Below are 22,508 nucleotides of genomic sequence, written 5' to 3'. Positions count from 1 at the left end.
CAGTGTTTTAGCTGTTACAGGCTTGGAACTGGTTGGGAAGCAATCTGAAACGGCCCAATGGTACAGCTCTGAGCAAAAAGGAGGAGCGGGTAGAGACACTATTTTAGTATAAATATTTGGAGATTTTGGCTTTTGTTTTGGTGAAATAATCCTAGATTTCCAATCTTTTAGCTTAAAGTGTGATAACACAGCCAGCAGACATTTACATTTGATTAAACATTTGGACGGACAAAATAAAATCTCTTATGAATGATTTCGGTTTCATTCCTTTTATTAAAAAAAAACAAAAACAAACAAAAAAGAAACAAACCACCAAGCCAAACTCACTAAGCATATGTATGTTACTATTATATGATTGAAAGAAATCGGTTAGCAAATTAGAAACCTGGGGTCATTGTTCTCTACAGTGTTTCTCCGACATACCATTAAAGCCCTTCCAGCCATGGAATAAAGCAAATCAGAGGGAACAAATACACTTCTCCATAAAACATATCTGGCATCCTATCATTTGTCTATTGATCAGCTGGAGTACAATTCAGGATTTATTACTTTAAGTACTGGTCATTATCAAGACTGCTGAAGGCAGGTGACATTCAGTAGATCTAGTAAGTAGGAATGGGTATGATCGGAATTCTTAAGTCAACCAGTTCCTAATCGTATGGGCAGTACGGAAGAACAGTAAAACCAATATTTTTTCGTTGGTATAACCAAGACACCATCTACAAAACCGAATGATTTACTGAAATGCGTAAAAGGAGATTATTAAGTGGACTTGAGCTGCAACAGATTTTCACTGTGATAAAGCAGACTGGACTACTTCACCAGGAGGGAGAGTGCTGAAGACAAATGAACTGCATTATAGATTCCTATGCTTATTAGGGTCCCGGAGTTCCGTTTGGAACCGCTTTGTTTCTGGAGTGGCTATTATCAGCAGGAGAGACAGATTTTGTTCCAAACTTGCAACATATCCACTCTTGATTTTTCCACCTGCTCCTGGTATACCAGTCTTAAAACACTGGCGATTACCATCAATTGTTACACTCTGATAAAATATGAGCAATCTGCTAACTGCAGCTTGTACAACTTTTTATATGTTTTAATAAATTGTATTTTCTATAATATTTCTGTAATATCTTACATATTTTTTATTTTATTATTTTTAGAAGAGGAAAAGCACTGCAGCTATGCTACCCCATTTTTTTCTTTAGTTTAATTTATACCTGTCAAAGTGTAGGTAAAAACAGTACAATGTCCAGGCTAGCAAACAATAAGTAAATAAATAGTAACACTAAAGCTAGGTACACACTACACGGCTTTCGTCCAATAATCGGCTCAATCAGCCGACATACGACCGCTCATTCAAAAGTCGGGTCAGTGTGTGCAGTGACACGATGGTGGAAAGTCTGCCCAAATGGACGATTGTCGCCTCATTTGGTTGGTCTACCGTTTAATATTTTCGTTCCAATCTCGGTTCCGTTGTGTAGCGTGTATAAATTTCCGACTGATCCACAACAGTGAGTACGAAATTACAATCATTGCTCACGACAACATAGCTGTAAAAAGTCCCTAAAGGCACGTCCGCTCTTCCCATTATCGTCTAAAACAAGGCTAGTGTGTATGCAGTCCATGGACCGAGCGATCAGACCATCGATCGCATGTAAAATCGATTGGCATAAAAAGTTGGTTGAAAATTCTGTAGTGTGTACCCAGCTTAAGTGTGGCCAAGCGGGCAGATAAATGTCCTATCAAAATTGCAAGGCTTGTTATCAGGCATGTTGATAAATGCAGCTGAAAGATGACCATGCTAACAGAGCATTAAATGACTGGATTTCTTCCAAGATTGCAACCTCTGGGGCCAGCTTAATAGGATGGATGCTCAGTAACAGAGGGACAACGTTTAAAATTTCAGCAACCAAGAAACAAAACAATACCTGTAGAGCTAGTGATATGACTGGGCAGGGCCAAGAGCGGGCTGTTCCAATTTTTTTAATTGTGTTATTATATTTACATATAAATAATGACACCAAATGCTCATATTCTAAATAAATAAATATGTGGTTGCCTATTAAATCACTTTCAAATGAGAAGTCTTTTACAGGTGTACTCCCTGCTCCTTATTCCAATGTCTTACTACTGGTGTATCCCTCCACATGTGACCTGCTACTCTTTAATGTTTCAAGAAATTATATATATATATATATATATATATATATATATATATATATATATATATATATATATATATATATACACACACACACACACACACTTTGTGCTCTGTTGCTTACAGCTGCAATATCATCATTGTTCATCTTTATGTATAGGGCGCCATATGATGTCCGCAGCATCATACAGAGGGGTACCACTTACCTATGGCCCCCTCCAGCTAGCTGAAGCAAATCAATTTACTTTGCCACTTTTAAATGCCAACATGTTGCCATTTGCGCAGAGAGAGCATCTGACAGGTTAGCAGACTTGCTCTGTAAAAATGATCCGAGAGCATTATTGGATTCGTACACAGGAGCCAGAACCAGCAATGACAAAGACGCTTAAGACAGCAGTCATACCTTTTGATCTGTTTTTGGCTTCATAGGATACTGTCCTGAAATGTAGGAGCAGCTTCAGCCATCCCATGGAGTGGGGGATATAATACGGTACATTTTAGCAGAGCTGCAGTAGAATGTCAGGTTAACGCAATGCAACAGATTTATCCTCGTTGGTCATACCTGAAAATTTTAATTTTGTGGGTTAGGGGTGCTTTCAGACTTATTTTAAAATAGCAGCTACTAGGGTGTATGGGCACATATACACCTGGGGAAACCACAAACACTAGTTTAAGGTCTCTAAGCATCACCCCAAAGAGCAATATATGCAAGACTTATGGCACAGCATGCTCAGAATGGGGCAACTTATCACCAGTGAACATAAAACCTCCTGTAACTACAAGCCCATACCTTGGGATCTGAATGTGTTTCTGAATTCAAGATGGAAAAAAACCCAGTAGATTTTGATGGAGCAATGAAGGCTGACACAGATAACTGTAGACAATAAGTCACTATAGGCAGCTGTAACCTGTGTATAATATCTGGTTTTACAGTTTCTATAAATGTGCAGTAAAAAACTGATCTAAAAACATTTTTTCCTCTGTACATGTATATATTGATAGGAATCCAGTAGATCACTGGACACAAACTTGAAAAACTATAGAAAATCTTGACTCTATACCAAGGTATATCTTGTAAATATGGTGCCTTTTAGGCATCTACGTTATATTCATAAACAGGAAATCTACACAAACCACATTAAATTTAAAATGAGTTATTTTTAACTAGCCTTTCTCTTCCATTGGGTAAAGCATTAGATTTACATTTATTTTACAGCTAGCAAGGATTTTGCAAACAATTTTAAGCTATAAATAACTGGGGGGGGGGAGACGGACTCTGGTAATGTGATGATATCACAAGGAAACTTTTTCCTCGACTCCAACACTATTCGATCCAATGTAATCAGAATCAAGTCACCTACAGTTACACTATTGTGGCTCTATTTGTGCATACCATTAAGTCTTTACTGGGTAACAGATAATAAAGTAGGAACATTTGGCTGTATATACCTCCATATAAAAAGGTGCATTTGACACCACATGCCTACATCAGCTTGTCAGGAATCTGGTCTGCTTTCTGCTTGTTCTCATACCCCTCCTCAAATGAGGACATTCTCCCTTTCACATGCTGCCCTACCCTAACTAACATAATCATGTGTGTGGTCAGGTCACAGCTTCTTACAAGGTCAGTACATGTACTTCCTGAAAAACTTTGTGATGCTGTAAACACATGATCCAATTGGATACTGATTGCTCTATCCCTGCCAAATGTACAAGTGGGGACATAAATAGAAAACAAGGAGAAGAGAACTGAATGCAAAAATGTGCTTAGATCCTAGTCTAATACACCTTTAAAAGTTGAAATATTGATGTAACAAAAGAAAGTTTTATTTTTATTTCTACTGCAATTGCCACTTAACTTTGTGTTATGAATGCTCTAAAATCATACCTTACAACATTCCTGAAACGAGAAAACAAGATAAACTAGGCCACACCCCCATTATACTGAAACCACACCTCCGTCTTCCCATATCACACCCATTTCCTGTGAGGTTATATTCCTTTTCAGGCAAGCCATGCCTATCTTATCTTGGAAACATGGCCTGTAAGGTGGTGTTGTCTGGATTTCAACCGTCTAAAGGATGGTTTTAGCCCTGCCCACTTTAATCTGGTTAGAGGATGTCAGAGACAAAAACAAACAAAGAACAATCAACGTGTATCCAATAGGTACTCAAATCCCAGTGAATATGCAGTATGATTATATATCTATATCTACACAAAACACATTAAAACCCAACTCTACTATTCAAGTAATCCCCTTTTCATAACACAAGCGTTACATGGATGGCACATTTTTTTACAACAGTATTTCACGCAGAATGGGATGAGCTGCAGAAACCCAAAAATGGCAACATCCCAAAACTAATGTGCAACCTCCAACCTAAGAGCATGTACAAACACAAGTGCTTCACAGCACAGTAATAGGACAAGAAAACACAAAACAAAAACAGCATTAGAAAGTAAACTGCATAACATTTGTTGCTGGACCCTAAAATACACATTTCTTATGGTTATGACCAAGAGAGCCACAACAAACACACAATACTGCTATTACCTGAAAAAACATTTGGGTTAGATCACAAACTTTAATCAGTAACAAAGTATATTTGGGGGAATATTTCTGTGGTTACACTATACATTACATGAAGTTATCCAACACAATAGCAACCTACATGTATATAATGCATTTCTGCTAAGGGGAATTTAGCATTTTATGTAATTTTTTGTAATGCGACGACATGACACAAGTTGCCCCCACATACTTGGTTGAACAGAGCCTACTTTGAGTTCCCTAGTTTAAGACAAGTGACACAAGTGTGCTTTGAGCTCCCATGTAACCCCACCCGCAGGAAGCCAGTGCACAGAAAGCAGCGCAAGTGCCCTGTTACTGGCACACAAGTGATAATACATCTACCACCGTTATCTGAAGCCAAGAGCTGCCAGAGTAAACATCCACTTTGATCTTACAGCACCGAGAACTGAATCTGTCCAGTTCGATTCAATAGTGCCGAAATGGAGAGATCTGGCTTAAGAAAGGCAATGGGTTGTCCAAAAGTGGTGTGGAAGTATAAGGGGATGGATTATTTAAAGCAAGGCTGTCCAATTGGTGGAACCTCAAAGAGGTATAATTTACTTAACTGCGGGTTTGAAAAAGTGGAGATGTTGCCTATAGCAACCAACCAGATTCTAGCTTTCATTTTGTAGAATGGCAACATCTCCATTTTTTGAAACCCGCAGTTTAGTGTGTGTAAATATGATATCTATCGTTATATCTATCTATCGATATCTCTAATATATATTTATACATACACACACACCTAACTATTTCCAACAATTCTAAAGCTCCTTCAACAGCTCCTAGAACCACTTACTACAGTGTGACTGGCATAACTGCTGCAGTGTCTCTTTGCTGTGGGCTGGCTAGAACCTACTGACTGGTTACTATGAATCAGATCTGCTGGGTAGCAGGCAGAGCGTTGACACACTGGGTTCAACACAGGACAGCCGGGCAATGGATTAAAGTGTGAGCTCTTATCGGTTGGTCACAGGATCTAGCAGGTAATAGTCTCAGGCAGAACCTTCAAGCAGTGATGTTTTATTGCTCAATAGTTCTGACATGGACTTTTACACACTAGTTATAATGATACTACATTACATGGTCAAACAGAGCTCCCTATACACTGTTGCTGACAAACGTTGGCAGGGGGTAAGGCAGGCCCCTGATCCTAGCTGGCGCCCAAATGTCTGAGCTATTACATTCCATGTTTACCATGAGGATACAATATATTCTCTAATCTTGGTTTTAACACAATCTACGTAACAAATTTCATATCAATCTGTGATTTTTTAAATTACTTGCTAGTTGCATTATTCATGTAATTTAGTCTATCAGGGTAAAGGTAACTAGCCCCCTGCTGGGCATTCAGGCTAAAAGATGTGTTTGTCATTTTGGAGACGAAAAGACTTAATTAACATGGGATTAGCCTGCCTTCAGAAGCTACAGAAACAAATTTCCTCCTACATGGCATACACCCTCAAAAATACATACATTTTCAATACAAACACAATAAAAGAAATCAATACATTTGCAATGACATACAGCGGCACACTACACCCTTAATATCTACAAAAAGTTATTTCTACATGATCCAGTCACAGTGGGTATCCATGAGCTAGCTTGAGAAAAGTATGAAATTAGTATTTTTTGGTAAGCAGGTGGTATGTTGATCTCAAATACCTTGTTTGCTTTTTGGCTTTAGGGGAGGACAAAGCCTTATTTGAATCTGCAGTATGGTCTAAAGCAGCAAACATTGAAGTTTGCCACTCAATGATTGTGGCTCCTAATTGAAGCGCCCCATATCCCCTGTCCCCAATGTTACACAGCCCAGGCTTTCCCCAGGGGAAGGGGCATGTTAATAGTAAGTGGTAAAGCAGCTTTCTGTCTGGTATTTTATTTGACACGAGACCGTAACTTCCATCCTTTTTAATATAAAAGAAATTGGAGTCTCTGGCCTGGGTGATATATATATGTTCTGCTGACACACAAGATTCCTCTTGAAGAGGTTTCCACTTTTAGACAACTGTCACATTGCCTCCTACAATACTTACTGAATACACTGCTTTATCTTTCTGTCTTATTTTATACAAGATCTATATATGTACACAGAAGGACTAAACAAAAGCAAAATACATATTAAACAATGAGGAAGTCCATCATTATAAGTATCTAGTTAGAAGACGCAGACATATCACACAGCGCTGTATATTAAGGGGATTGCAATACAAATAAATTACATACAACATGAAACAAAAAGGTAAAGATAGCCCTGCCTAAATGAGCTTACAATCTAAGACAGGGTTTCCCAAACCCAGTCCTCAGGGCTCCCTAACAGTGCAGGTTTTTCTGGGTCACATGTGACATAATTAGGACCATCTGTGGATCTGTTACAATGCGTCAGTCAGTAATGAATACACCTGTGCTCCAGCAAGGAGATATGGAAAACCTGCACTGTTAGGGAGCCCTGAGGACTGGGTTTGGGAAACCCTGATCTAAGAGGTGTGGGAACACTCCATACATAAGGACATGTACAAACAATGTAACATAGTTTGAAGGTGGAAGCCCATGCAAGCTGCTAAGCACAAGTCAGGCACATTATTCTTCAATAGGTTACCTGCGGGGTTTTTTGCAATGTGTTTACAGGTAAGAAGGCTGAGGTGCATAAAGAATAATGATTTACCATAAAACACAATCTAATGAACATTACTGCTAGAAGTTTTGGGGCAAAGTGACTTGTATTTAAGGCTTAGTGGTCATTATTGTAGCTACAAAAGAACACTTGCACATTGACAGTATCATAGAACTGCGACTATTGCAAGGAGTCTGCAATATTTTATAGGAAGTAAACAATCCTTTTGTTGTTACTGCCTGCTAAAGAGAGGAATATCATCCATAAAGCACAATGTGATCTACATTCTCAGGAAAGGCACAAGTCTGAGCGAATCCACATAGAAACAGAGGCTGAATATAGTTAGCTGATAGATTGCAAATCCCTCAAGGCTGGGTATAATACAAATGAGTCATACAAAGCCACCTAATTGGAATATGTTTACTGACTCTTTTTGCCAGTTTATTGACATTTGTGGAAACAAACTTCACCTGTTTGTGTGTGAACTGAGGTGTGTTCACATTCAGCTATGCCTGGATAGTAGATGACCAGATAATGCTGTTTCATTAGTCAAATCACTAATTCATACTACCAAACATGGCTAATTCCTGAAATAGTAATACATTAGGTCTATCCCATATCCCCCAGAAAGCACCCTCAACTTACCTTGGTCGCACCCATTTGCCTCCAGCAAACCGTGGAACGTTCTGAGAAAAAAATGCAGCAGTTGAGAGTACAGGGGCTGTGGAGGTGGGCAGAGGGGTATATGAACCCCGGTCTGGTTACTTAGTGAGATACCATGGGCTAGGTTACATGCTTTTTCCCCCCTTTAAGATGTTCCTGATAGAGTGGCAAGACTCTACTTAGCAGCCTAAGCTAAACTCTGCCAGTCAGCCCCTGTGGGCATGTATTAAAAGAGATCAGGTCCACCTTCTGCAAATGCATTTGCTAAGCTCAAGCGTCTAACAACGCAATCTACAACCAATTTGGCCACACACGGGAGGACACACTGGATGATCTCAGTCAAATGACTGAAGTACAGAGCACACTTCCTGCTTCCAGGTCAGCCAATGAGTTCCCCACAAGCACCGACAGAGGTTACCAGACAAAAATATTTTCCATTCTGACTGTTCTAATCCAATCTGATTTTGAATATTTAGAACAATCTCTTGGCTGGCCATGAACACAAGGGCAACTTTTCAGACCAGGGAGTATATTTACTAAACTGTGGGTTTGAAAAAAGTGGGGATGTTGCCTATAGCAACCAATAAGATTCTAGCTGTCATTTTGTAGAATGTATTAAATAAATGACAGCTAGAATCTGATTGGTTGCTATAGGTAACATCTCCACTTGTTCAAACCTGCAGTTTAGTAAATATACCCCCAGGTGTGTACATGTAAAGATGTCACAGCATTCTAGTAATGGTTTGCAATAGGCACAGTTCATATAGATATGTTCTGCATGAAATAATGTGTCTTTGACCAAATTGGCAGCATGCACTGGAGCGAAGAGCACTTCCGTGTTTTCAAGCTTATTAAGCTTATAATGTCACTAAGAGGAGAAATTCAATCTGAAGAGTGCTATACATTAGCAGCAGTTATTTATATAGCACCTACATATTACGCATATTTACAGAAAATATTGGATCATTCACATTAGTCCCTGCCCCAGTGGTCCTGTAAGTTGAGGCCTGCATGGATCGGACTTTTCCTGAACATCCTAGAATTTGGAGGCCAAATCAACACTTTGAACTCATGTTTATCAGACCATTCCTGAACAATTTTTCATGCTCACGTGCCCATTGTAGGCGCATTCGGCAATGAACTGGGGTCAGCGGCTAGGCACCAAGATGCGATGCACTGTACGTTCTGACACCTTTCTATCACAGCCAGCATGAACTTTTTCAGCAATTTGGTCCAATAGCACAGAAAAGCTACTATTACACAGAGGGGCTAGCCTTTGCTTATCAAGAAGTCTTGGGCACCCATGACCCTTTCGCAGGTATACCGGTTGTCCTTCCTTAGACCACTTTTGATAAGTGCTAACCACTGCATACCAAAAACACCCCACAAGACCTGCCATTTCGGAGATGCTCTGACCCAGTTGTCTAGACATCACAATTTGTCCCCTGTCAAAGTCGCTCAGATCCATACGCTTGCCCATTTTTCCTGCTTCCAACACATCAACTTCAAGAACGGACTGTTCGTCCTGCTGCCTAATATAACCCACCCAGTGACACGCGCCATTGTAACAAGATAATCAATATTATTCACTTCACTTGTCAGTGGTTTTAATGTTGTGGCTGATCAGTGTATAGACTCCAGATTGGGTCCTGGATGTAATCAATTGCATGACCCAAGCACAGCATTGCTAACCAGTGTGCCAGCGTGTTGCCCACATATCTTCTTTCCATTTGTATCCGCTATGGACCAGGTTAATTAGGGTTTTATGATACCTTCTGCTTTGAACCCTTAAGATTGACAGGAAGGTTTTACCGGGAGTAAGGATATGAATGAACAGACAAAATTACAATGGTACTCTGCAAATGGTAAACTGTGAAAACAATTAATGACATTTTAAATCCTGCAACCAAGGGAAAATAAGATATATGGATACTTTGCTATTTAAATCAATGACACACAAACGTTAACTTATTTAAGGGTGTTTTTATTAAGACCCCTCTGGTAAGAATTTTTTTTATTGCTCATACCAATTTGGGTTTCCAGATTCTATTAAAAAACAATTTACAGAAAGAAAAAAATTTAATAATGTATTACTTTATTAAAGCATTTGGAAAATAGGGAGAAATCCTAAAATCTGCAAAAACTCCAGGGGGTAAATGTATCAAGCTGAGAGTTTTCCTGCGTGTTTGAAAAATCAATCAGATTCTAGCTATCATTTATTTAGTACATTTTACATAAATGAAATCTATAATCCGATTGGTTGCTACAAGCAACATCACCACTTTTCAAACCCACCGGAAAACTCTCAGCTTGATACATTTACCCCCAGGTTCCTCAGGATGAGAATTGCTTGCATGGAACTTTCCATATTAGTGGTGCACCGGCAGATACATGCTCAAACCAGAGAGCAGTTTGCCACTAGCTTTAATCTGCAGAGGTAAATAATATATTGCCTCAACGCAAAAGTACAACAGTGCCATTCATAGGACAAGTTGCTATAAAAAAGAAAAAAGAAAAAAAAAAAAAGAACTAAATAATAAAAAGAATTGTGGAACCTTTGTTTTTGCACAAAACATCTGAACTAAATGAAATCCTCTTAAAAGGTTTGTAAAAGTTTATATAACCACATGACATTATACCAAACAATAATGGGGTAATTTGTTTATTTTTAGGTCTCTCTTTTGGTCTCTATAGCGTGTTACCTGCATCAGGCATAACTATTTCTCAGGGTTTCCAGGTGCCCCAGGCTTGCAGATACCAGCATTAAATAAGCAGAAACTGGAAACTACAAGCAATCATGCACACACAAGAGAGAGCAGGTGATTTCTGCATGTGTATCCAATAACTTCACAAACTCTTAAAATAAGGTTGCTGTGTGTTATGCTCTATGACCTTTATGCTAACCCCCACCCATGACTATGTACAGCTTAAGAGTTAGGCATGTTGAAATTGGTAGAAAATTGGACAAATGATGTTTTGCATTTCTTGGGAGGTTAATAGCAGCATCAATTGGTTCAGTAAATTCCTGAGGGGGAAAAAGGAGCAAGAATTCTAGGTCACATACCAGCCTCTACTTATTTACCTATCAAATTTCAGATACAAAGGCCAACAGGAACTTTATTACAAGGTGTCATTCAAAGGTAAGGGTTTTACTGCAGAACAACAATGATGAAAGAACAAGACAATTACCTTTCTATATGTATCTTGTGACTGCTACAATAAAACAAAAAAAAGTTTAATAAATCATAGCATCCTTGTTTTCCTGTTCAGGTGAATCCAAAAAAGATAAAAAAACAAACAAACCTGTCAGTCCCTTAAAAACATGTAATCTTATTATGCAGAAATGCCCTTCAGAGCATTTAGATGTATTTCTATTGTCTTTGTCAAAACAGAACTAGAAATGTCAAGTTGCATTACATTGTTTATTGACTGTGCTATTAACGCAACATGTACTTTGAGTGCACTAGAAAATGCAGAGCTTTGAAAACTGCTGCGAGATATTTCCACATACACATGCATGTAGGAGATTTACTATCCGGAAATTAGTTATCCAGAAAGGGGGGGTTAATGTAAAAAAAATGTTTAATGTTGTTGCTTAGTGATAATATCCTACACATAGACAATCAACAGACGCCTGTTTCTGCATTCATTGCAAGGAGCACTGCTTAACAAATTATTACGGGGAGTACAGGGCTGATTAGTACACATAGTTTAGTATATTTTATGTAAGATACTTCAAAATTACGGAAACACCCCTTATTTGGAAAACCTGTGTTCCAAGCATTCCAAGAGAGGGGGAGAGCGAGAGAATAAGAGAGATATATACACACAAAGCATAGATTGGCACCATCACTTAGACTTGTGCTGATAAACCATTGAATTGCTGGATGATGGCATTAACAAACAGATTAATAAGCACACGGAACAACAGTTGACCAACCTGATCTTTCAAACGGTTTGACCGCAAAATATCAATAAAAGTTGCCAAAAATGTTCATTTAAAAGAAAGCACCAGCCAGCCTTTAATCCAATAATTTTCCTTTCCTGATCTTTTCTTATTACCCACAAACAAACATTTTTAATAATCGACTGAAAACGACACCATTTGATGACCAACATGTTGATATTTGAAACCAGCTTTAAGGCATGTCTTGTAATGTATCGGTGCACCAAGTGATTAAGGTTTAAGAGTTAAAACATGTAAACAAAAAATAACGAAGCGTTGAGTGGTCAGTACCAAAATGTATAGATAAGTGCTAGCACTTTCTTTCAATGTGCAATAGTTACCTGGCATTTGTCCAGCCTTTAGTTAAAACAACATGGATTTTTAATTCCAGAGGTACCACTGTAAGGATTATGGCACAAGTATAAAAACAATGGCACTCTGCTAGAAGTTTACCTTGGTAATATTTTGTAACCGTTTTTAAATCATTTCACCCCTGGATATTAAACAAACCTGAAGTGCTCTAGGTGATATGGAGACTATCTTCTGAAAACTACATTTTCCTTGCTGGACAAATACAGCAACACTAAATGGACTTAAACTTAATTTGTGTTAATGTATTGCATAGAACATAGAAAATGTGAAAATGAAAAAAAAAAGGGTAGGACATCTACATTTTTCAATGAAGGAATCCATAATGGACTTAACTTCCTACCTAAACACTACTTCACTGCCCCAGTCATTGTTGTAAAGTTTATTACACTGGTGGACAAAACAATGTAGATTTCAGGAGTCAGACCGTCAAATCAGCAGGGACTATTATGGAGCCAAAGAAGATGTTCATCCATTGAGAACACTATATGGAAGTCCCATAACTTAGTGAATACTCCAATCAGCCAGGGCAAACTTGTGGTCCGTAAACCTATGCATTTTGGAGGAAATAGGAGTTGTTCTTTCTTGTTTATCTGGCAAACAGATCTGACCACAGATAAACAAGAAAGAACCTTGTGCTCAAAAAACAATGAGGGTAATTTACAAAGCACAAAACAGCCTATGTGCAGCATAAAATTCTCTTTGGTAATACAACTCGATTTCCTCCAAAATGCATAAGTTTACGGAAAACAAGTTTGCCCTGGCTGATTGGAAGCAAAAACTTCTCTTCCATTGAGTACTCCAAAGTACTGAATAGGTACATTGTTGCACCTAGTTGTACAGATCAGTGTAAAAAATAAAAAATTAATCTTGTGGTAAGGGTGCATTTAGGGGTGTTATTGCTGTGCAGAATACAACCATTTCCATATTGCAACGGGACTTTATTTTTGGACAAGCTTTGAGCTGGCAGAGATCGGGTTTCACCCTATACTTTAAATTGGAGGCATCTTGCACTTTCCAGTACACTTAGCGTAGGAGTGCAGGTCTAGATGCACTTTGTCCAATGGGAAAAAAAAAGCTTCAAACACAAGAACAAAATAGCCACATGTAATAAAGGCAGCTCCAAGTTTCCCTCACTCTCACCATTAATTTAGCAATAAATTGAATTTAAAGAAAAAAATAAATGTTTTATTTGATGAAAGAGGTGGTTCTGAAGGGGCCAGGGGGTTGGATTTTTGGTGTGACTAACACTTTTGCACTGTGCACGTCAGATTTCTCTGCCTTATTCTACACTTAGGCGCATTTCTAACTGACAGATGTCGAACCCAAGAGCATAGGATACTGGTTGGCTGGACCATGTAGAAACATGGGTGAAAAAACAAAAAGCATTTAACTTGGCGTATTGGGGAAAAACAAAATAGTTTTGCGATCAATAAGTGTATGGTGTCTGAACACTATATTTAAGAGATTTTGGCAATAAATTGATTGCAATTATTGTTCATATACACAGTCAATGTAAAATAAATGTGTGCGTTTTTAGTGTAATAAACGGTTGTTGTTGCAGCAGTAGTTTGTGGTCTATTAATATTTATTGCTTAGGTATTACTATTTGCTTGACCTAGAGTGCTTGATTACTTTTTTGTTGTTTTGTTACTGTGTGCACTTAGAGAATGACCTCCACTTAGTTTTGTTTGTGTGTACACAGGTTGTTTAAAACCAGAAATGTTTTCTTAAATAAATGAGTTCACAGAAAAACAAGGCAGGACTCGAAAAACTTCAATTTTCATTCAGCAGAATATGAGAAAAGTAAAAATTATTGTGATATCTTAACAGTTACATATTTTAAGTTCTTGTAAAATGTGTGTGTGCGTGGGGGGGGGGGGGGGGGGGGCAGAAGAGGATACTCAAATTATATTAATAGGTTATTTTTCCCTTAAAGTACAGGTGAAGATATAAATCATTTTGTAATACCAAAAGTTTTGCCATTAATTGTTCTCATTCTTTGAGTCAGATCTTAGAAACACGAAATGAACATTCATTCAGACAGATCCTAACAATTTATTACCAAAATCTTGCATTTGAGTGGTTTAAAAAATGAGAACATTTAATTGAACCATCTTCTCCACTGTTAAGTCGCATTCAGTAAAAACAAATATTGACCATATGAAATATATCTCAAAAGAAACTACACATAAAAAAAATTACATAACAGCTTGACAAAAGCAATTCAACAGGTAGCCAATACATCCAACGACTGGCTATTGAGATCAACGGATGTAAATCTTTCCTGGTGCCTTAAAGATCCCTCTGGCTCTTAACTCTGACAGACGAACTCCCGAATTCTACATTATTTTGTTCACCTCAGAATCACAAATTTTGGGAGTCTTTTGCCATTCAGTACTGCATGCCATCGGCGACTCTCATGCTACTATCCCCCACTTCCCTTAAAAAATAGAAGAGAAAAAGGAAAAAACTTCTACAGCGGTTTTGTTTTTTTTTTTAAATTGAAGAAGGCTGAAATGTGTTCGGTATACTCAGCTATACAAATATTTGAGAAAAATTACACAAATCTACATCAAATCAGAACTTCCTTTGTTTTATCCTCCAGATAACGTACATTTTTACAATTCTCAACTATGTGCTTTGTGAATGAAAGGCTCTTTGTGATCCCTCACAATCTAAGGTTTCTAAAAATAAAAGTCACAATTTGTGTTCTACAGAAAATTAAACACCGACAGTTCCATTTATAGCTTACATCCCCTTTCACATGATGTGGGGGAGTAAAATTATCGCTGGATTGTTACTTAGTAGTTAGTATTTAGGTCACTCACTGGGCTGAAAATAATCTATGGAATTTACCAATCAATAATTACAATTGACTAAACTGTGATACATAATTTTTTTCCATTGTGTCAGGATGACTAGTAACAACTCTAAATTTCCTCTTCTAGCAAAATGCTCTTCTCAGTACCTTTTATTGACTTTGTTTTTTATTTTGGGATCTCAAACAGGTTTTTTTTTTTAAATTACCAAATTATCCATGCCTCGGTGCCTCCGAGCCCCACCAAACATTTTTATAATGACTGACTAATACCGCTTTCATACTGCCGCCCTGGCAATATCCCGGGTTTTTCAAGCCGGGGCTCGGAGCGTCCCAGCTCAGAAACACCATTCATACTGCACCTCGGACCCGGGAATTTCCCAGGTTGACCCCATTCATACTGTGCCCTGGCAATTTGTGGGAGTCATCACCAGAGCAGTTTTCATTGGCTGAAAAATGGTGATACACAATATAATAATACAATAATACAATAATGAATAAAGGATACCTCCAATTGGCTTATATATTTAGTCGTACTAGTCTAGGAGGGCTTTCTGAAAGGCATAAAGAGACTGGGAAACATATTTAAGGGAAGGTTGTAGGAGCTTTTAAAGCTAGGCATTGCATATTTCAATGATTACCCCAAAAGACTAGACTTCTAGATGGAAAATTAATGGCCTCTTTTTGGCAAGCATAAAATGAATGAGAAATGCCCAATTCCAAATCCTCCAGAGACAGGCAGACAGCCAATCAGCTTGTTTTCTGTGCAACCCGGGTTGAAAAACTCGGGTTGCACCACTCATAGTGCAGGCAACCCGGGTCCGACCCGGGAATTTTGACTTGTACCATTCATACTGCACCAAGACCCGGGTCGTTTGAGCTTGCCCCGGCAAAAACCCGGGATTTTGGTGCAGTATGCATGGGGTATTACATTCAAGCAGTCTGCCCCCCAAGCTAGGAGCCTCATAATGATTGACATTGCGACCTTGCACAAATGCTGCTTTACTGTCACAGGAGCAGCAGTGTTCAACAGCCCCGCTGACAGCTCCATCAAACAATTTGTTGCCATAAGGGCAGGCTGGCAAGTGATGGGCAGGCTATGAGATCATCATAATGCATGGCCAATGTCCAGCAATGATAGAATTAAAATGGCAGCTCTGTATGAAGGGCGGGTCCCTGGAAAATGGATGAGGTACACTGGGGTTTTTCTTGACAGGTTTAACTTATTTATATATGGATAGGTGAAAAATGAGAGGTCATCTTTAAATCAAGATCTCCAAATTCTTCCTAAACATACAAAATAATATTAAAGAATTTGATTTATATAAAAAAAAAATAAGTTACATGTATACTTAGGAGACAAAAAAAATATTTTTGCTAGAATCACCCATGACATTGGCTCATTTCTTTTGGTTTGAAGTAACATTTACAAAGGTTAATATTTTTTAAAGTAAATGTCTGTGTTTAAAATGTTCTTCTTCCTTCCAGATTGCTTGGTTTTTAAAGTAGTTTGTGGGAAAACAAATTACAATCATTATGTTACTTTATTTTGTGTGTGAGAAAGCGAAAACAGTAATGGGATGACTATGGTAAAGATAGAATACTTCAGCAGCCTCTGTAGTAAAGTAGCCAACAAGTTTGTTAGTAATTTACATGTTTAGTTAGTCTCTGAGTCGTGCTTGAAAATTGAGCTTGTTTTCAATATATTTTACTTGTACTTAAACTAAATGAGTAATTTCAGTATTTGGACTAGAAATGTATTACTATTACACTTAAATAAATTTAAACCTATAGATTACAAATTAGAAAACAGTTCCTGAAACAAAATACATCTGCAAACAACCATAACAAAGAACTAATGGACCATTAACAAAAGCAAAATGATTTTATATTTAAACATTTTATATTTCAATAACCTTAGCCTTTAAAAACCAAAAAGTACTTGCTGATGCCTAAAAAGATACACACACCTAAAAGTTAATAATGCTAAACAAGATATATTTTGTGCCCTACTTGGTCAAATCTGCAATTTTAAGAAAAATATTAAATTAAAACTTTTAACACAAAATGGGCAGTATGCACTGAAGACAACAATTGTACTTGTAGCTTATTGAAAGCTTGCATATAAAGTTATTAAATGATGAAGCCATGCTGTCAAATCAAAGTGTAAATTTATGGACCAAAGAAAAGAAAAAAATGTTTTTACTTTATTCATTACATATATGAATTCATTCTACTTTTGGACTCAAAAGTGTTGGGAGTTTAAAAATAGCCACCTATACGTAATTGCTTTGCATCCTACATATTTTTGTACTCTAGATAGTCAATAAAGCTAATTTAGGTTTGTACGCAGCAGAAAACAAAACAGGATTATATTAAAAGAAGGCTGCCATGAATAAAAATGTGTTATGGTCTATATTTTTAAGTACAGATTCTAATCAACCACATGCATGGCATTACCACATGACTTGTGATAGGAATTAATCATAATTATGACATCTCCAGTCACAATTACATAAGTTGCCTTATAAAACACAGCTAGTAATGATATACTCCACTATATACGGTATGTAAAAGTTTCAGAAGTGAATTATGATGCACTAGAACAAATAGGCTGTTTGTTTGCAGAAAAAAAAATACAGGCACAATAATTGCTGCCTTGGGCAGTAATATGACAATGTCCACTTCTGCCTACAAGCATCTACAGATGCAAAATTTTTTTTTTCCCATTGTAGATATTATGTTGCAGAGAACATTAAAAGGCATGTGTACACACGCGGTCATCTACTAATTAGAATACATGGAGTATCCCGCAATCCAGACTGACATGTGCAATTTGATCCTCTAGATGTGTGATGCAGGTATACTGCATTGTTTTTAAAGCTATTGCCAACATGAATTCACTGCATAATTTTTACCTTTCCACCTCTACGGATTTGTGAGTATGGTCCACTAACTTCTAGAAGAACTAAAGGTTCTGTCCACATTTCTACATGAAGCACTTTGATGAAAGCAAGAAAGTCAAAGAGAAGCCAAAAAGGGATCTTATGGAAAAATTATTAAACAAAAAAAAGTCAACAGAAAACAAAGTGGGAAATAATGTACAATGTAGGCAGACAAAAATGAAAAGGACATGCTCTGACCTTTTATATTGTTTAATATATTGCAATGTTAGTTGGAAAATAGGTAAATTAGATAAATTTAAATAGACAAAGTTTGTTAACTAAATTTGAAAAAAAAAATAGAAAAAAAAAAAGGAACTGTCAAAAAGCATGCAAAAGTCACATGCACATTCCAGAACCTTGTATATATCCACAAGTAATTACATGTTGCCATAATTATCCAATACAACGCCTGCCATAAATGTTGGAGATAAACTAGGAGGTAACTCCAAAGATGCCAAAACCAACACAGATTAGTGTATAGCTTTTCTTTTAGTATACAATGAAACATTTTCTGTGAATGGCTTTTATAAACCATACAAGTAAATAGGGTGTACACCATTCAATAAACCATCATGTTTACTATTTTCTGACTAGCTTCCCATTTTCAATTGCCAGAAAGGGAACTTGAAAGTTGTTTATGAGGTTGGAAGGGAAAAACAAAAAACAACAAAATAGATTTATGCATATTCACTACATCTCAGTACACCCTGTCAGACAATTCCCCCCCCCCCCCTAGTTCCAAGGAAAAAGGGGTAAACAGACAACTCCCATTGAAGCCTGCATATTTCTGATAGGAACACGTTTGCAATGTTAGCTCAGCCACAGATCCCCAGGACGCCCCTGGCTGCAAGTCCATGACTGGAAGGGAGATGAAGTCACTGACGTGGATAGGGGAGGGGGCGATGCCCTGTGGGCCAAGGATTAATGGTGGTCCTGGGGTATTTGCAGGAGAGAAGGGATTATGTATTAGGTCTATGTAAAAAGGGGTTTGCTTAAATGGCATTATACAAAGGCACAGCCAAATACACCACCAGTGAGGCCACTCTCACCCAGTCCAGGCCTGTGATCCTGCAACACCCCCTCTCCATGTGAGGGCATCAGCCAGGCTTAGGGCACAGGGGGTATGTGCCCATCCTTGCAGCTGTGTGGGAGAGGCCTGCCGCCCTCCTTCCACGCAGCCCCCCCCCCTTGCCAAAACCTCTCGCACCCCCTCCCCCGAAACAAGCAGCCCACCCCGACCCCTAATACAAGACAGGCATCTCACCACTTGGCTAGTGGTCCTGGCCATGGCCTTCTCTCCCCTCTCCTCAGATGGCTTTTAGGGAATCACACAGCCCAACAGTAATGGCCGCCCGCATCGTCTGGCGCTGACGTCACTCCACAACAATGTTCGTGGTGGTGAAGGGAGGAGCAGGTCCGCTCGCCGCTCCGCGCTGATTGGCTAGCGTCGATCGCGGGCCCGCCTCGGTCTTGCGCTGATTGGGCCATGCGGACGCTCGTCCCACCGCCGTGATCGCGCCCTCCCTCCCTCCTCCTCATTCACAGAAAAAAGCGTCTTCGTTTCCTTGTTTGTTTCCTCCATTTCGCTGCAAGATGGTTGTGGGCATGTTCATCAGCCTGAGAAGGGACTTACCAGTCACACGCTGGTGTATGGGCACATGAACAATAATAACACATGAACAATAATAACACATATCTTCTCTTTCTGTATTCCCTTTATGTCCCTGATTGTGTCTCGTTTATTAACACGTTTACTAATCCTGCTCCAATTAGCTACTTCGAGATATATATATATGTATGTGTATATATATATAGATATGTGTGAGTGTATATATATGTATGTGTGTGTGTATTTGTTCTCTCTCTCTCTCTCTCTCTCTCTCTCTCTCTCTCTCTCTCTCTCTCTCTCTCTCTCTCTCTCTCTCTCTCTCTCTCTCTCTCTCTCTCTCTCTCTCTCTCTCTCTCTCTCTCTCTCTCTCTCGTACATGGCAACCTCATGTAATGCATAATATGCAACCAATTCAGAAGTTTTTAGTATTATTATACTTACTTTAAATTAAACACAATGACATGAAGCAAAGATATAATCAGGCGCAGTAGAAACTTTGAAGTTTGCAATATGCATTATCTATCATAAAATAATAAGTGCAATAATATTGGTATACATGCATCATATATAACCACCAATATTGCATGTCTATGCATGGTTAGGTTGTAAGCTGATGACTACTTCAAACTCTTCATTAATATTACTATGAATTGTGACTAGTCTGTGAAACTTTTACTGTTTAATTAGTTGGGCATTTTGTACAGTACAGCAGAGGCATATGAGTCTTATTGCTCTACATTTGAGAGTAGAATATACTATTGCCATTTGTAATCAATAGACAGCAATAGATAGTTTAAACCAAGTGGCTAAATTATAATTTATGATAGAAGCTGTGCTTATTATATGGCCAGGTAATGTGATTAAAAAAAACATCTTTCAGACAAAGTGGTTATTTTGTTTAACAAACAAAAATCCTTACTAGATAATTTTGTGTTTTAATGTTTATTTTAGTCAATATGTGTATAGCCAGCTATAGCATAACTACAAATCTCAGCATGTGCAACCACTTGCTGAAAATGCCAGTTTAAGGCTTCCATTTGGAAACAACATTTTAATGTGTCCGTCAGTCAAAAGCAGCAGGTAACTAATGTTCATGATGTCTGCTCTTTGCTGTTTTCAAAGCTGAATTGTTTAATGGTAAATATATATATATATATATATATATATATATATATATATATATATATATATATATTCCATCTTCCCTTATCTATATTCCTCAACCAGAGTTTAAAGTTTGGTTCTTATTTATTATTATAAGATTTTAATACTTAGTTTTCAGAGATTGACATTTTTTCCAGGTATGGAAAAGAGGAAGCAATAGTATGATTACACTTTCACATTGCGGCTAAAGCAATAGTCAAGCTTAAAACAAACAGACATTAGGCAATATATAAGTGTTTAGGAGTCAGTTTCACACATCAACCGAGTGTGATCATATCCTCTCCATGATCTTCATATTATTTTGTAAGATATTCTATACACATAGTTGCTATCATTGGGAAAAATTGGCCATTAACAACTCTGGTATGAATTCAAGTCAATGATTAGACATATCGGTGTATTGCAATATGCAGCTTGCAGAGGATATTCCGTGGGTGTGCAGTCAGTGTCAGTTACCTGGAAATTAAAAGTTTAAAACTTCTGCCAGATGTTAAGAGATGATTTATATGTCTCAGAGAGAAATTGTTAAGTTTTGGAAAACACATCTTTAGAATAAAAGAATCCCATGGAATAGATAGATGGGTTCCTAACACAAAGTATATACATCAGGAAAATATACCTGTAATATTCTTCAGTTTGACTGTAGATCAATTGTTTTGTTTGTTTGTTTTTTCATTTTTTTAGTCTACTTCCAGAGCTTAATTTATTGTTTCTAAGAACCAGTTTTTGTACAATTGCAATCTTATCATTTCAATTTATATTTTCTTTTTCCAATTGTACCCTCTACATATCCATTATATTATTGTCTTTCTGTAATCCCATGAGTAGTTTTGTTTCTTTTAGTCCAAACTGTGCAGAAAGTACAGAATAACTGACAAAGGAACCCTTATTATGTATATTATTATTAACATTTATTTATATAGTGCTAACATTATGTAGTACTTTATAGAGAGTGCTTAATCATTATCATTAGTCTCTGCTTCAATGGAGCTTATAGTTTAAGTTCTCAACCACACAAACATACACACATGTAAACATTAACTTACCAGCATGTTTTTGTACTTTGGAAAGAAATTGGCACACCCTGGGGAAACCCACACAAACACAGGGATAACTTCACACAGTGATAGCTGTATATGTATTTTGGCGTAAATTTATTGTAAATTGTAGCATGGTTGGTACATGACCTGTATGGTGTCATGTGTAGGGTTTGTATGTTCTCGCCGTGTTTACGTGAATTTCCTCCCACAATCAAAGACAAACTGTTAGGTTAATTGAGTTCTGGCAAAATTAACGTGTGTGTGTGTGTGTTAACAAAGATTGTAAGCTCCAGCGGGGCTATATACTGTGAATCTCTGACTAATAGTTAAGCATTGTAAAAAAAAAAAAATAATAAATAATTGTCCATAGTGAAGCAAAGATGTCTAACAAAAATGGAAAGTCATATAAAATAATATTTTATTTAACATATCCTTTCACCCAATTGTGTGAAAATCAGCCTCTGGATGCAGTAATATTTTTATTTCACAGAAGGTGATTATATTCTACAAACTAGCATTTGCAGATGTACATTGTGACGGACAGATTTCAAAAAATTGTTTTTTTACAGTGTACTACAGCAGAAATCACAATGAAGGGGGA

The 22,508-nt window shown here is 37.6% G+C and overlaps 1 protein-coding gene across 1 annotated transcript in view; it reads right to left on the bottom strand.

Annotated features, from left to right (window-relative positions):
* The window catches only part of PDPK1 (3-phosphoinositide dependent protein kinase 1), a 41,500-nt gene extending 22,009 nt beyond the window's left edge, over positions 1 to 19,491 (bottom strand). Inside the window, exon 1 of the mRNA XM_075179595.1 lies at positions 19,359 to 19,491. Within this exon, the coding sequence (XP_075035696.1) occupies positions 19,359 to 19,382 (24 nt within the window). The 5' untranslated portion in view covers positions 19,383 to 19,491. The remainder of the gene's footprint in view (positions 1 to 19,358) is intronic.
* Between the last annotated feature and the right edge of the window lie 3,017 nt (positions 19,492 to 22,508).

This window comes from Mixophyes fleayi, chromosome 7, assembly GCF_038048845.1.
Source record: "Mixophyes fleayi isolate aMixFle1 chromosome 7, aMixFle1.hap1, whole genome shotgun sequence".
Classification (NCBI taxonomy): domain Eukaryota; kingdom Metazoa; phylum Chordata; class Amphibia; order Anura; family Limnodynastidae; genus Mixophyes; species Mixophyes fleayi.
The sequence above is the reverse complement of the archived record's forward strand: the minus strand, read 5'-3'. Positions and strand labels throughout refer to the sequence as shown.